Genomic DNA, 16,242 nt, shown 5'->3' with positions numbered 1-16,242 from the left:
TAGATTTATAAAACACTCGCAATACCTAACCTATTTGGAAGCATTAAAAAACTATTTATTGATTTATTTGTTCAATCAACGTATCCTTTCCTCCTTCCTCTTAAACATACTACCATGTGATACATGTTCCTATGATTCTACCGTCTTCTCTCCTTCCTCCGTTCTTAATTCTCATCATCTCTCACCTAAACCTAAAATTTTATTCACACAGCTCTGCCTGTTTTCAGTCTTAATCCCTTTCCTATCCACTCTTCTCACTGTTTTGGCAATTGCCTTTGTAAAACTCCATCCAGCAATTTTTTTTTTGAGACAGGGTCTTGCTCTGGTGCCCAGGTTGGAGTGAATGGTGCAATCAGAGCTCCCTGCAGCCTTGACCTCCTGGATTCAGGTGATCCTCTTGCTTCAGCCCCCCAGGTAGCTGGAACTACAAGCACACACCACCATGCCAGGCTAATTTTTGTAATTTTTATAGAGATAGGGTTTCGCCATGTTGCCCAGACTAGTCTTGAACTCCTGGCCTCAAGCTATCCTCTCACCTCAGTCTCCCAAAGTGCTCACATTAAAAGGGTGAGCCACAGCACCCAGCCAAATCCAGCATTCTTGGTAAGAGAATAAAATCCAAACTCCTTGGTATTCAAAGATTTTCACAACTAGGTTCCTCCTCCTTTGATATTCAACAAGTTTATGATAATTAAGCATAATTACTACTTCAAAGCTCTGTAAACATGATATAGAAAAAAAGGCAAGAGAAAAACAGAGGGAAGGAACAAATTTTTAGGAAGCAAATTAATGAAGAAATAATGGCTAGGCATGGTGGCTCATGCCTGATCGCTTGAGACCAGGAGTTTAAGACCAGCCTGGTCAACACAGCGAGACCCCCACCTCTTAAAAAAGGAAATTAATATTTAAAAATAAATAAATAAAAATTTAAAAAAGAATTTTTTTTCTTTTTTTAAGCAGTGGGTGGGGCCGGGGGGAGTCTAAAAAAGAATTTAAAAGTAAAGTCTGAAGCAATAAACAGGTATGTAGCCAGTCACATGAATAAAGCAAAAGCAAAGCCAAGGAGAGCACTTTAAAGAGAAAGCAGCCAAATGATAGAAAGATCCAAAACAAACTGGAAAGGTGAAGATTTTCCATTTTAATGCTTATGTATCACACTTGATCAGTATTCCCCATCCACTCTAACAATCCAAGATGATGAACTATCTCAGTCACTAGATTTCACAGGAACTTCTGAAAATACAAATATGGCCCAAGACAGTTCCAGTCAAATACTATATCCTTTCCTTGCTATGATCGCTGGCCATAAGTAGTATTCATGAGTACTCACATCATATTAGATGCCTAAGAAAACAAAATTAATGATCCTTCTAAAAGGAAAAAGATACCTAAAAACTACAAGTTCTATATAATTTCATTTTTATCTTTATGATTTTATGGAAAAGATTAGCACAAATTGTTTATCCTGCTACTTTTTTTAAAGAGAGAAAATTTTTAGTATCACATGACACTGGTTAGAATATATAAAAAAGAAAAAGAAAATTGCTTTAAAGAGAAAATAAATCTTACTAAGAGATGGAAAAAAGTATAATAGAAATAGAATGATTCTCAGCAGCTAACAAAAAAGAGTGGCTACTTTTAGGTATAAACTTATTAAATTAAAAATAATTAGCCAGGTATGGTGCCACATACCTGTAATTTTAGCTACTCAGGAGATGAAGTAAGAGGATCACTTGAGGCCAGAAGTTTGAGGTTACCATGAGTTATGAATGCATCACTGCACTACATCCTGGGCAACAGAGCAAGGCCTTGTCTCAAATAAAAATTAAAAAATAATAGCATACATATAAAAAAATCAAAATTACCTTTCAAACCATGTTTTTATACTGTGTGCAAATGATTCCCCTGGATACAGATGATTATTTCTTAGATACAAAAGAATATCTAGTAGTTTATTTGAATAGTTATCATCCTTTATGTCTTTTCCAAAGTCAAAAAAGGCTTTTAAAGTTTCCAACATAGGAATAATATCATGACCTAGCAATTCCTGATACAAATTCCAAGCTGTGTTTACATCTTGATGAAGGAGAGCTCCCTGGATACAGTCATCATAGTTCTTCTTTGAAGGAGTCATAACTTTTTTCAGGTCCTCTAACAGCAAAAATGCTTCTCTCCATCTGTCTGACTGGATCAATCCCCGGATGAGAAGAGTGTAACCTCCAGAGTCTAAAATCTTGTATCTGGCTTTCATAATTTCATAAACATCAATAACTTCAGATGTCTGCTTATGAACGACACAGAGATGCAAATACCTGACCAGTAAATCATAGTCTACAATACCATTATTTTTTGCTGCTACCCATGCCAGCAGAGATTTAGCCACATCTACAGGGCTATGATAGTGAGCCATCTGTGAACTGATCCAACTTTCAAAACGAGTCTTTCCTTTGTAATCTGCCTTAAGTCTATCCCACTCCAATGAATTCAAAGGTTGAGTTGGGAGTTGAATAGTGTTCCTCACAGGTGACAAGTCATGATCTTTACTTTGAGGATTCGTCTGTGATCTCTTCTTAGCTGCTCCAGCTGAAAAAAAATGAGGAGAATCAGAAGCAACTTCATTATCACTGCCCTTATATTTCCTGAGATATCTGGCCTTGGCAACCAGATTCGTTGTTTTGGTATCCTGTGAAGACACTGTTTTAAGAGAAAACCACCTCGGTTGGTTCCTGATGCCACAGCGGTCTGCCAGAAAGAGAGAGATATAAGAGTGCCTTGAGCCTAGCTGAAGGTATGGGTTGCTCTTCCAAAGCTTAGGAAAGCTTTGAATACCAAACAAACAGAAAGTCATTATACAGTGAGATCAGCACCAGATAGTGAGAGAGGTGCTGAAAAACCCCCGCTTCTATAGCAAAATTAAAGAAATTGGGGGTCGGCGGTGGAGAGTTGAAGTGCAACTTTTTAAGAGATTTGTGTTTCTTCCTTACAGACAAATCAAGGTTCTGCTTTTGGGGCTTCTTAATCGCAGGAAGGCAGGTGAGTTTTCTCTGTTAAACAACAATCCAGGGATGTCCAACGTCGCAAGCCTCAAACCAGGGGACAGAGCAGGAATCCTCTGGTGCTTGTTATATTCCAGTGCATGAACCTAAGGAAAAAGCACAAGAAGGAACGCCCAGTTTTACTCACGTGTGTCAGAGCTGTCCTGAAAAGGAACAGATTCCCACTGGAAACTTGCTGGAAAGGGGGTGTAAAGCCAAAACCGTGTCCAGGAGCCCCCAACTCCAGCCCACTAGCAATGGAAGCGAAAGCGAAAGTCTAGGAGCCCTCACCCTGCATAATTTTCCACAGACCGCAAAACTCGTCGGATGGGGAAATGGGAGGGAGGAGGTGGGGGGGTCAGCCGCGCCAACGACTCGGGTAAGAAAGAGAGGTCCAAGAAGGGCGCTGCCTTGACTGTATACCGATCGCTGACAAAGTTCACTTCATTCAACAACTCAATGCGGCACTCAGATTTAACACCGCCATAAACGCGGCGGAAACTGCAGTGCCCACGATGCACTGCGCCAGCCCCGGTCGACGGGCAAGACTGACCGGGACTTAGGCGTTCCGCCTGTTCCGGCGGCAAGGGAAAAAGGCAATTTTGAAACATTTAATGGCAAAAGGGGTAAGAGATGGCTGCTGAAGCGTCTACTACATTCAGGGTACCTGGAGGGCCTCCAGATATCTGCAATGAACAATGAAAAGAAATTGTGGAAGCAAGCGCTTCCCTCAACCCGGAACCAATTAATTCCTGGGTCACGTGGTGCGCACGCGCCGAAGGCCCACGAAAAAGGAAAACGCGGGCTTATCCTGGCCGATAAAAACTTTCTTGGTGAGCTTGGGACGCCTCCTGAAGGGGACCATTTTCCATTTCTTTAATAGCTTTTTTCCCCCTGTCAGCGTGATAGCGGTATTCTCCGCGGGAGCGACAGTATTCACTTTTGCCTCTTTTGTCAAGACTTCCGCCCTAGTTCAAGATGGCGGTTCGGTGGCCTTCCTAACCTTTACGGGGCCTGGCGGTGCTGACGCCCGAGCTGGTAGTGGGTGGAGCGGGTAGGAAACAGCAAATGCAGAAGCTGCTGCGCGGGAGTCGGCCATGGACTGGAAAGAAGTTCTTCGTCGGCGCTTAGCTACGCTCCACACCCGTCCAAACAGTGAGTTTTGGGAGGGGCCGCCCGTTGGGATAGCCCGGCTCTAAACTCCTAGAGATGGGAGTAAAGTGGGGAGGAGGAGCAAGTGGGAGCCGCACTTTCCGCCTCTGTAAAATCTCCGGACAAAGGAGGAGTGGAATGTGTGGTTTAGGGATCCTGACAGATTTGACCCAAACTTTTCTGGGACAGAACGTCCGGGAACGAAAAACAGCCTTAGTCACTGACTTCCATAGTTTTGTCCGCCTTTTTATTGTCACGCTTTTTGCTTCCCTCCTAATCCATTTTATGTTTCATGATCCATTTTTCCTTTTCTTTTTCCTCTCCTTCACATTGCTTATTAACTAACCTCGTTAAGTCTGTCTTTCCTATTCCACACCCGCACTCAGGGCTGTTGAGAGTGGCTGGAGAAAAATTCATTCATTTATGACGGAATCTTGCTCTGTGGCCGGGGCTGGAGTGCAGTGGCACGATCTCGGCTCACTGCATCCTCCACCTTCAGGGTTGAAACGATTCTTCTGCCACAGCCTTCCGAGTAGCTGAGACTACAGGCCCGCACCACCACACCCGGCTAATTTTTGTATTTTTAGTAGAGATGGGATTTCACCATACTGGCCAGGCTGGTCTTGAACTCCTGACCTCGTGATCCACCCGCCTCAGCCTTCCAAAGTGCTGGGATTACAGGCCAGCGTGCCCGGCCGAGTTGTCTCACTTTTAATACATGTCCACTAATCTAAAGTAGGTGTTTTGGTCATGTTGACCGTGTTTTCCTGGACATTCATTCTCCTACATTCAATTTTCATCTCTCAAACTGCCAATCTGTGTTTCCTTAGATATTCTTTTTGGTTGAGACAGGATCTCCCTCTGTTGATCCAGGCTGGAATGCTGGGGCACAGTGTTGTGTCGCTGTGACCTCGATTTCCTGAGCTGAAGGGATTCTCCCACCTCAGTCTCCTGAGCAGCTAGGAGTACAGGCACAAGCCACCACACCCAGCTAATTTTTTATTTTTAAATTAGAGATGAGGTCTTGCTATGTTGCTGGGCTGGTCTTGAATTCTTGGCCTCTGGCAGTCTTCCTACCTCCACTTCCCAAAGCGTCGCTATTGCAGACATGAGCCACAGTGCCCAGGCATCACTCTTTTGCACTCTATTCTTCTCATCTCCTACACCTGCAATCTGTCCTGCTCACTTCTAACTTTAAGCTGATTAACTTGTTTTTTAATATATATCTCATTAAGAAAAGAGAAGCACTTAAAGGAGAACCTCACCTGTCCCCCTTAACATTTCTTTCAGCCCCACAACCCCACAGTTGCCCATACACTCTGGCTTCACTGTTAAATTGATGAACTGTCCATGCTCCTATTTAAGAGTCCCTCTGATTGCACTATTTCCTGTATTCAGTGAGGTCCTTCCAGCCTCATCCTTTCTCTTATACGTCATCAGATCTTCCTTCGACTGGGTCATTTTCACAAACGTGCTGTTAATATCACCCATCTTTTAAAAAGGTGGGTTGGTGGGAGTGGTGTTGGGAGGCGTGGTGGTTCATGCATGTAACCCCAGCGCTTTGGTAGGGCAAGGTAGGAAGATCACTTGAGGCCAGGAGTTTGAGACCAGCCTGGACATCATAGTGAAACACTGTTTCTACAAAAATAGAAAGTAAAAAAATTAGCCCCGATAATTATGTCAACCTGTAGTCCTGGCTACTTGAGAGGCTGAGGCAGGGGAGTTTTAGTCCAGGCGTTCGGGGCTACAGTGAGCTATGATCATGAAACTATACTGCAGTCTGGGTGACAAGAGCCAGATCCTGTCTCAAAAAAAAAAAAAGTCATTTGGGGTGGGCATGTGGCTCACGCTTGTAATTCCAGCACTTTGGGAGGCTGAGGTTGGCAGATCACTTGATGTCAGGAGTATAAGACCAGCCTGGCCAATATGGTGAAACCCCGTCTCTACTAAAAATACAAAAAGTAGCCGGGCACAGTGGTGTGCACTTGTAATCCCAGCTACTCGGGAGGCTGAGGTAGGAGGATCACTTGAACTCAGGCGGCAGAGTTTGCAATGAGTGGAGATCACATCACTGCTTTCGCCAGCCTGGGTGACAGAGCGAGACTCCATCTCAGAAAACAAAGAAGGTACCTGCACTTGTGCTTTCTTGACCCCTTAACTCTTGAGCCCACTACATTCTTTTAGCAGATATTTATTGCATGCCTGTTTGTGCCAAATATCATTGTAGCTTATAGCAGAACACACAAAAATCCCTGTCTTTGTAAAACTTATACTTTAGTGTGGAGGGAAATAATAAAATAATAAGTAAATTATATAGGTTGAACAGCACCTGTTTAAGTCTGGTTCCTTCATCAGTGTACTAGATTGTATCCTTTGTACTAGATCCCATTTTTGCCTGCTGCAGGATATACTCTTTTTTTTTTTTTTTTGAGATGGAGTTTCGCTCTTGTTACTTAGGCTGGAGTGCAATGGTGCGATCTCAGCTCACCGCAACCTCCGCCTCCTGGGTTCAGGCAATTCTCCTGCCTCAGCCTCCTGAGTAGCTGGGATTACAGGCACGCGCCACCATGCCCAGCTAATTTTTTGTATCTTTAGTAGAGACGTGGTTTCACCATGTTGACCAGGATGATCTTGATCTCTTGACCTCGTGATCCATCCGCCTCAGCCTCCCAAAGTCCTGGGATTACAGGCTTGAGCCACCGCGCCCGGCCAGGATATACTCTTATAGTTGTCCTTTCTCCTGCATCATCAGTTTTTCTTTAATCATTCCCATCAGCATATAAACATGCTGGTATTTCTCCCATCTTAAACTTGCTTATTTTCCACCTCTCGCGATTCCTTATTTTTCCTTTCCCCTTAGCAATATTTGTTAAAAGAGTTGTTGGTTAAATCTGTACCTGTTTCGAATTCCTGCTTATCAAGAGTCATCAGTGACCACCGTATTGTTAACTTTAGTGGTCAGTTGTCAGTCTTGATTTTACTTGAAAAATTTTGCAGTTTTCTCCAACAGCACTGAGTCACAGTAAAAGAAATTAACTTACAGATTTGGTGGTCTAAGTTTAAAAATTAACATAACAGGCCGGGTGCAGTGGCTTACACCTGTAATCCCAGCACTTTGGGAAGCTAAGGTGGTGGATCACCTGAGGTCAGGAGTTCCACCAGCCTGACCAACATGGTGAAACTCTGTGTCTACTAAAAAAAAATACAAAAAAAAAAAATTAGCCAGGCATGGTGGCATGCGCCTGTAGTCCCAGCTACTCTGGAGGCTGAGGCAGGGGAATCACTTGAACCCCAGAGGTGGAGGTTGCAGTGAGCTGAGATTGTGCCACTGCACTCCAGCCTGGGCAACAGAGTGAGACTCTGTCTCAAAAAAAAAAAAAAATTAACAGATGCAGCAGAAATGCAGTTATAAAAGGAATTCAATGAAACTATTACAGGCTTGTTGGGAAGGAAGTGAGACCAGAGAGAATAACATAACTTTCGAGAAAATAGATCACAGAATTCAGGAACTCAGTGAGGCTGAAGTAGAAGTATATGGAAGTGAGGTTTTGAATTACCAGAAAGGATGATCTGAGAGTATATTTGAGCTTAAGATTTCAGAAAAGGAACAAACAAGATCTGTGGTCTTGCCATAGAATCAAATGGCAGAATGAACTAGAGGTGAAAGTCTTTAGAGCTGGAGGACCCATGGTCACCCACAGAAATGTTTATTTGTCCTAAATGATTGCAGGACCTTGTGGAGAACACTGCACCAGTCTCCACAGTCCACAAATAAGTAAGGAATTGGCTGAACCAGACAGCCACATGCCAATAGCAGGCAAGTTGCAGGGTAATAGAGCCCTGTGTTTTGAGCTTCAGACAGAGGGTGATTTTGTTTTCTCTACATTAGGTAGAGAAACAGTGATTATGAGGCTGAAACTCCATGAGGTCAGGGGCTGGGGCTGTCTTGCTTACTCTTCATTCCGTGTCTACTGCAGTGCTCTGTACGTAATAGGTGCTCAGTAAATACTTTCCATTGAATGAATTAGGAACACTACAGAGTTCTGTAGGAGAGGTAATGACTTGAGGAAGAGACTAGCTTTAGCAATAAACAGAAGTAGAGGGAGCATGCTGAGAAATGGTTAAAGATATAGAGGAGGCTGCTTCAGTGGGAGGTAATGATTCTTGGTATTTCAGAAAAGTTAATATGCTCAGTGTCTAAGCACAATTGTGAAGGCCTTTTTGGCACTGCAGCTATCTTAATTAAACTAGTAATATGATATATACAATGACCTAAGTAAAAGTACTGCTTGATTTTAAAAGTGCTTTTCTTCCTTAATCTATTTTGTTACCAGAAAAAAAAAGTGAACAAGAATTAAAAGATGAAGAAATGGATTTATTTACGAAATATTACTCCGAATGGAAAGGAGGTAGAAAAAACACAAATGAATTCTATAAGACCATTCCCCGGTTTTATTATAGGGTAAGTGGTATCTAATCAAATGTCCTGCAGAGTGTATACGTGAAATGTAATTTATGGCAAGGCAAGTTGGTTCATACCTGTAATTCCAACACTTTGGGAGGCTGAGGTGGGAGGATTGCTTGAGTCAGGAGTTTGAGGCCAGCCAGGGCAACATAGCAAGACTCCATCTCTTAAAAAAAATTTTTTTTAGGCTCAGCACAGTGGCTCACGCCTGTAATCCTAGCACTTTGGGAGGCCAAGGCGGGAGGATCACCTGAGGTCAGGAGTTTGAGACCAGCCTGACCAACATGGAGAAACCCTGTCTCTACTAAAAATACGAAATTAGCCGGGCATGGTGGCGCATGGCTATAATCCCAGCTACTCAGGTGGTTGAAACAGGAGAATCGCTTGAACCCAGGAGGTAGACGTTGTGGTGATCCAAGATTGCGCCACTGCACTCCAGCCAAGGCAATGAGAGTGAAACTCCATCTCAAAAAAATATAAAAATAATAATAAATTTTTTAAACTAGTTGGACATGGTGATGTATGCCTGTAGTCATAGCTACTCAGGAGGATAAAGCAAGAGGATTGCTTGAGCCCAAGGGGTCAAGGCTGCAGTGAGCCATGATCGTGTCACTGCACTCCAGCCTGGCTAACAGAGTGAGACCCTGTCCCGCCCCTGCCCGCCCCCAAAAAGTAATTTTTAAAATAGGACCAGAACCTTATGTTTTAAAAATAAAGGATTATATTTTAAATTTTGTATATTATTTTATTGTAATTGGTCTTATCACTATTATAAAACATTTTGAGCTCAATAAAATCCTGAGTTTAGACATAAGTGGGTATATGAACACAAAGTTGTTACTTGCCCCTTTTTTAAACTATGGGCTTTTTCTTCCTAATTTTTATTACAGATATTAGTAGTAAGCATTGTACTACAGCATTTTGGATTGTGTTATCAGGTATACAACACTTTGTTATAAAGTTTTAAAATTTTGCTCAAGGCTAAACCGAAAAATAGATTAAGAATGGAAAACTTAAAGAATTTCACTTGAGGCTGGGCATCGTGGCTCATGCCTGTAATCCCAAAACTTTAGGAGGCTGAGGTGGGCAGATCATGAGGTCAGGAATTCGAGACTAGCCTGACCAATATGGTGAAACCCTGTCTCTACTAAAAATACAAAAATTAACCAGGTGTGGTAGCGCACGCCTGTAATCCCAGCTACTCAGGAGGCTGAGACAGGAGAATTGCTTGAACCTGGGGGACAGAGGTTGTAGTGGGCCAATATTGCACCACTGCACTCCATCCTGGGCGACAACAAGACTCCGCTTCAAGAAAAAGAATTTCACTTCACTGTTTCCTAGTGCCAAAACTCTGAAAAAGGCTAGAAAGGGGCATATAAACAAAATAGTAAAACCTTAAGAAAAGCTATTTACAGTAGGGTCACTGCACTCCAGCCTGGTGATAGAGCAAGACCCTATCTCCAAAAAAAAAAAAATGTTGGGCAGGTGCAGTGACTCACGCCTTTATTTATTTATTTACTTATTTTTATTTTTTGTTGCATTTTAGGTTTTGGGGTACATGTGCAGAACATGCAAGACACTTGCATAGGTACACACATGGCAGTGTGTTTTACTGCCTTCCTCCCCTTCACCCACATTTGGCATTTCTCCCCAGGCTATCCATCCCCAGCTTCCCCCCCCGCGCTGTCCCTCCCCTATTCCCCCCAATAGATCCCAGTGTTTAGTACACCCTTCCCCGTGTCCATGTGTTCTCATTTTTCATCACCCGCCTATGAGTGAGAATATGCGGTGTTTCATTTTCTATTCTTGCGTCAGTTTGCTGAGAATGATGTTCTCCAGATTCATCCATGTCCCTACAAACGACACAAACTCATCATTTTTAATTGCTGCATAATATTCCATGGTGTATATGTGCCACATTTTCCCAATCCAGTCTATAATCCATGGGCATTTGGGTTGGTTCCAGGTCTTTGCTATTGTAAACAGTGCTGCAGTGAACATTCGTGTGCATGTGTCCTTATAGTAGAACGATTTATAGTCCTTTGGATATATACCCAGTAATGGGATTGCTGGGTCAAATGGGATTTCTATTTCTACGGCCTTCAGGAATCGCCACACTGTCTTCCACAATGGTGGAACTAATTTACACTCCCACAAACAGTGTAAAATTGTTCCTATTTCTCCACATCCTCTCCAGCATCTGTTGTCTCCAGATTTTTTAGTGATCGCCATTCTAACTGGCGTGAGATGGGATCTCAATGTGGTTTTGATTTGCATCTCTCTGATGACCAGTGACGATGAGCATTTTTTCATATGATTGTTGGCCTTATATATGTCTTCTTTCGTAAAGTGTCTGTTCATATCCTTTGCCCACTTTTGAATGGGCTTGTTTGTTTTTTTTTTACTGTAAATCTGTTTGAGTTCTTTGTAAAATTCTGGATATCAGCCCTTTGTCAGATGGGTAAACTGCAAAAATTTTCTCCCATTCTGTTGGTTGCCGATTCACTCTAGTGACTGTTTCTTTTGCCGTGCAGAAGCTGTGGAGTTTGATTAGGTCCCATTTGTCTATTTTGGCTTATGTTGCCAGTGCTTTTGGTGTTTTGTTCATGAAGTCCTTGCCTACTCCTATGTCTTGGATGGTTTTGCCTATATTTTCCTCTAGGGTTTTTATGGTGTTAGGTCTTATGTTTAAATCTTTAATCCATCTGGAGTTAATTTTAGGGTAAGGTGTCAGGAAGCGGTCCAGTTTCTGCTTTCTGCACATGGCTAGCCAGTTTTCCCAACACCATTTATTAAACAGGGAGTCCTTTCCCCATTGCTTGTTTTTGTCGGGTTTATCAAAGATTGTATGGTTGTAGATATGTGTGTTGCCTCCGATGCCTCTGTTCTGTTCCATTGGTCTATATCTCTGTTTTGGTACCAGTACCATGCTGTTTTGATTACTGTAGCCTTGTAGTATAGTTTGAAATCCGGTAGTGTGATGCCCCCTGCTGTGTTCTTTTTGCTTAGAATTGACTTGGCTCTGCGGGCTCTCTTTTGGTACCATATGAAGTTCATGGTGGTTTTTTCCAGTTCTGTGAAGAAAGACAGTGGTAGCTTGATGGGGATAGTGTTGACTCTGTAAATTACTTTGGGCAGTATAGCCATTTTCATGATGTTAATTCTTCCTAACCATGAACATGGAATGTTTCTCCATCTGTTTGTGTCCTCTCTTATTTCATTGAGCAGTGTTTTGTAGTTTTTCTTGAAGAGGTCCCTTATGTTCCTTGTGAGTTGTATTCCAAGGTATTTTATTCTTTTTTTAGCAATTGTGAATGGCAGTTTGTTCTTGATTTGGCTCTCTTTAAGTCTGTTATCTGTGTATAGGAATGCTTCTGATTTTTGCATATTGATTTTATATCCTGAGACTTTGCTGAAGTTGCTTATCAGTTTCAGGAGTTTTTGGGCTGAGGCGATGGGGTCTTGTAGGTATACTATCATGTTGTCTGCAAATAGAGACAATTTGGCTTCCACATTTCCTATTTGAATACCCTTTATTTCTTTTTCTTGCCTGATTGCTCTGGCTAGAACTTCCAGTGCTATATTGAATAGGAGTGGTGAAAGAGGGCATCCTTGTCTAGTGCCGGATTTCAAAGGGAATGCTTCCAGTTTTTGCCCATTCAGTATGATATTGGCTGTTGGTTTGTCGTAAATAGCTTTTATTACTTTGAGATACGTTCCATCGATACCGAGTTTCTTGAGGGTTTTTAGCATAAAGGGCTGTTGAATTTTGTCAAAGGCCTTCTCTGCGTCAATTGAGAAAATCATGTGGTTTTTGCTTTTGGTTCTGTTTATGTGGTGAATTACGTTTATAGACTTGCGTATGTTGAACCAGCCTTGCATCCCCAGGATGAATCCTACTTGATCATGATGGATAAGCTTTCTGATGTGCTGTTGCAATCGGCTTGCCAATATTTTATTCAAGATTTTTGCATCTGTTTTCATCATGGATATTGGTCTGAAGTTTTCTTTTCTTATTGGGTCTCTGCCGGATTTTGGTAACAGGATGATGTTGGTCTTATAAAATGATTTGGGAAGGATTCCCTCTTTTTGGATTATTTGGAATAGTTTCAGAAGGAATGGTACCAGCTCCTCTTTTTGTGTCTGGTAGAATTCGGCTGTGAACCCATCTAGACCTGGGCTTTTTTTGTGTGGTAGACTCTTAATTGCTGCCTCGACTTCAGACCTTGTTATTGGTCTATTCATAGTTTCGGCTTCCTCCTGGTTTAGGCTTGGGAGGACACAGGTGTCCAGGAATTTATCCATTTCTTCTAGGTTTACTAGTTTATGTGCATAGAGTTATTTGTAATATTCTCTGATGATGGTTTGAATTTCTGTGGAATCTGTGGTGATTTCCCCTTTATCATTTTTTATTGCATCTATTTGGTTGTTCTCTCTTTTCTTTTTTATCAGTCTGGCTAGTGGTCTATTTTGTTGATCTTTTCAAAAAACCAGCTATTTGATTTATTGATTTTTTGGAGGGTTTTTCGTGTCTCAGTCTCCTTCAGTTCTGCTCTGATCATAGTTATTTCTTGTCTTCTGCTAGGTTTTGAGTTTTTTTGATCTTGCTCCTCTAGCTCTTTTAATTTTGACGATAGGGTGTCAATTTTGGATCTCTACTCTCTTCTCGTATGGGCACTTACTGCTATATATTTTCCTCTAGAGACTGCATTAAATGTGTCCCAGAGATTCTGGCATGTTGTGTCTTCGTTCTCATTGGTTTCGAAGAACTTCTTTATTTCTGCCTTCATTTCATTGTTTATCCAGTCAACATTCAAGAGCCAGTTGTTCAGTTTCTATGAAGCTGTGCGGTTCTGAGTTATCTTCTGAATTCTGCGTTCTAACTGGATTGCACTATGGTCTGAGAGACTGTTTGTTATGATTTCAGTTGTTCTGCATTTGCTGAGGAGTGCTTTACTTCCAATAATGTGGTCAATTTTAGAGTAGGTGTGATGTGGTACTGAGAAGAATGTATATTCTGTGGATTTGGGGTGGAGAGTTCTGTAAATGTCTATCAGGTTTGCTTGCTCCAGGTCTGAGTTCAAGCCCTGGATATCCTTGTTGATTTTCTGTCTGGTTGATTTAATATTGACAGTGGAGTGTTAAAGTCTCCCACTATTATTGTGTAGGAGTTTAAGTCTCTTTGTAAGTCATTAAGAACTTGCCTTATATATCTGGGTGCTCCTGTATTGGGTCCATATATATTTAGGATCATTGGCTCTTCTTGTTGTATTGATCCTTTTACCATTATGTAATGGCCTTCTTTGTCTCTTTTGATCTTTGTTGCTTTGAAGTCTATTTTATCAGAGATGAGAATTGCAACTCCTGCTTTTTTTTGCTCTCCATTTGCTTGGTAAATCTTCCTCCGTCCCTTTATTTTGAGCCTTTGTGTATCCTTGCATGTGAGATGGGTTTCCTGGATACAGCACACTGATGAGTTTTGGTTTTTTATCGAATTTGCCAGTCTGTGTCTTTTGATTGGTGCGTTTAGCCCATTTACATTAAGGGTTAATATTGTTATGTGTGAATTTGATACTGCCATTTCGATGCTAGCTGGCTGTTTTACCCGTTAGTTGTTGTAGATTCTTCATTATGTTGATGCTCTTTAGCATTTAGTGTGATTTTGGAATGGCTGGTACTGGTTGTTCCTTTCTATGTGTAGTGCCTCTTTTAGGAGCTCTTGTAAAGCAGGCCTGGTGGTGACAAACTCTCTGAGTACTTGCTTGTTCGCAAAGGATTTTATTTTTTCCTCACTTGTGAAGCTCAGTTTGGCCGGATATGAAATTCTGGGTTGAAAGTTCTTTTCTTTAAGGATGTTGAATATTGGCCCCCACTGTCTTCTGGCTTGTAGAGTTTCTGCCGAGAGATCTGCTGTGAGTCTGATGGGCTTCCCTTTGTGGGTGACCCGACCTTTCTCTCTGGCTGCCCTTAGTATTTTCTCCTTCATTTCAACCCTGGTGAATCTGACAATTATGTGCCTTGGGGTTGCTCTTCTTGTGGAGTATCTTTGTGGTGTTCTCTGTATTTCCTGGATTTGAGTGTTGGCCTGCCTTGCTAGGTTGAGGAAATTTTCCTGGATAATATCCTGAAGAGTATTTTCCAGCTTGAATTCATTCTCTTCATCACCTTCTGGTACACCTATCAAACGTAGGTTAGGTCTCTTCACATAGTCCCACATTTCTTGGAGACTTTTGTTCATTTCTTTTTGCGCTTTTTTCTCTGATCTTGGTTTCTTGTTTCATTTCATTGAGTTGATCTTCGACTTCTGTTATTTTTTCTTCTGCTTGGTCAATTCGGCTGTTGAAATTTGTGCATGCTTCGTGAAGTTCTCGTGTTGTGTTTTTCAGCTCCTTCAGTTCATTCATATTTCTCTCTACGTTATCCATTTTTGTTATCATTTCCTCAAATCTTTTTTCAAGGTTCTTAGTTTCTTTGCATTGATTTAGAACATGTTCTTTTAGCTCACAGAAGTTTCTCATTCTCCACCTTCTGAAGTCTAATTCCATCATTTCGTCACAGTCATTCTCCGTCCAGCTTTGTTCCCTTGCTATTGAGGAGTTTTGGTCCTTTCTAGGAGGTGAGGTGTTCTGGTTTCGGGTGTTTTCCTCCTTTTCGCACTGGTTTCTTCCCATCTTTGTGGATTTATCCACCTGTTGTCTGTGTAGTTGCTGACTTTTCGATTGGGTCTCTGAGTGGACGCCCAGATTGTTGATGATGAGGTATTTCTGTTACTTGGTTTTCCTTCTACCAGTCTAGCCCCTCCGCTGTATGACTGCTGAGGTCCACTCCAGGCCCTGCTTGTCTGGGGTGCACCTATAGCAGCTGCGGAACAGTGAGGGATGCTACCAGTTTCTTCTTCTGCTATCGTTGTCCCAGAATGATGCCCGCCAAATGTCAGTCTGAATTGTCCTTTTAGAGGTGACTCTTTGGATATAGAGGGGTCAGGGAGCTGCTTGAGGAGACGGTCTGTACTTTATAGGAGCTCAAGTGCTGTGCTGTGAGCTCTGTTCATTCAGGGCTGTTAGGCTGCTGCTTTTAAGTCTGCTGCAGCAGAACTCGTAAAACCCCTTTTTTTCCTTAGATGCTCTGTCTCGGGGAGTTGGGGCTTTCTTTATGAGTGTCCGTTGCACTATCCTGCCCAGCTAGGAGGCAGTCTAGTCACTATTTGCCTGTCGAGGCTTCGCCCTGCTGGCATGGGGTCCACCCTGTTGCTGCAGGCTCTGCCCTGCAGCCGCGGTCTCCGCCCTGCTGCCACAGGCTCCACCCTGCAGCGGAGTCTCTCTGTTATGGCGGGTTGCCTCGGCAGTGGCAGGCTGCGTCAGCAATGGGAGTTTACCTCAGTAGGGGTGGATTGCCTCAGTAATGGCGGACGCCTCTCCCGCACCGAGCTACACCGTCCTGGGTTCAGCTGTGCCCGCAGTGAAACTCTCCACCCGGAGTGTTTCGAATTGCCGTTTTGTTTGTCCCTGTGTGGGTGAAACCCACTGAGCCTGTTCACCTGGCTCCTTGCCTCAGAGCGCCTTTTTTTTTTTTTTTAAAGTTGAATGGTTG

At 42.5% G+C, this 16,242-nt stretch overlaps 2 protein-coding genes across 7 annotated transcripts in view; one reads left to right on the top strand and one right to left on the bottom strand.

Annotated features, from left to right (window-relative positions):
* PRORP (protein only RNase P catalytic subunit) overlaps positions 1-3,754 on the bottom strand; it is a 164,421-nt gene extending 160,667 nt beyond the window's left edge. For 2 of the 4 annotated variants that reach the window (XM_078334771.1, XM_078334773.1), the window contains exons 1-2: positions 3,327-3,538; positions 1,866-3,142 (exon numbers count right to left, since the gene is read on the bottom strand). In XM_078334771.1, the coding sequence (XP_078190897.1) occupies positions 1,866-2,848 (983 nt within the window). In that variant the 5' untranslated portion in view covers positions 2,849-3,142; positions 3,327-3,538. The other 2 variants (XM_078334772.1, XM_078334774.1) reach the window with 2 other exon arrangements.
* Positions 3,755-4,067: 313 nt separating this feature from the next.
* Positions 4,068-16,242, top strand: part of PPP2R3C (protein phosphatase 2 regulatory subunit B''gamma) — a 45,182-nt gene continuing 33,007 nt past the window's right edge. For 2 of the 3 annotated variants that reach the window (XM_054239870.2, XM_002753816.6), the window contains exons 1-2: positions 4,068-4,190; positions 8,522-8,649. In XM_054239870.2, coding sequence (XP_054095845.1) covers positions 4,133-4,190; positions 8,522-8,649 — 186 coding nt within the window. In that variant the 5' untranslated portion in view covers positions 4,068-4,132. The remainder of the gene's footprint in view (positions 4,191-8,521; positions 8,650-16,242) is intronic. The other variant, XM_054239871.2, reaches the window with a different exon arrangement.

The sequence above is a fragment of the Callithrix jacchus genome, chromosome 8, assembly GCF_049354715.1.
Source record: "Callithrix jacchus isolate 240 chromosome 8, calJac240_pri, whole genome shotgun sequence".
Taxonomy (NCBI): Eukaryota; Metazoa; Chordata; class Mammalia; order Primates; family Cebidae; genus Callithrix; species Callithrix jacchus.
This window is presented reverse-complemented; position numbering and strand designations above follow the sequence as displayed.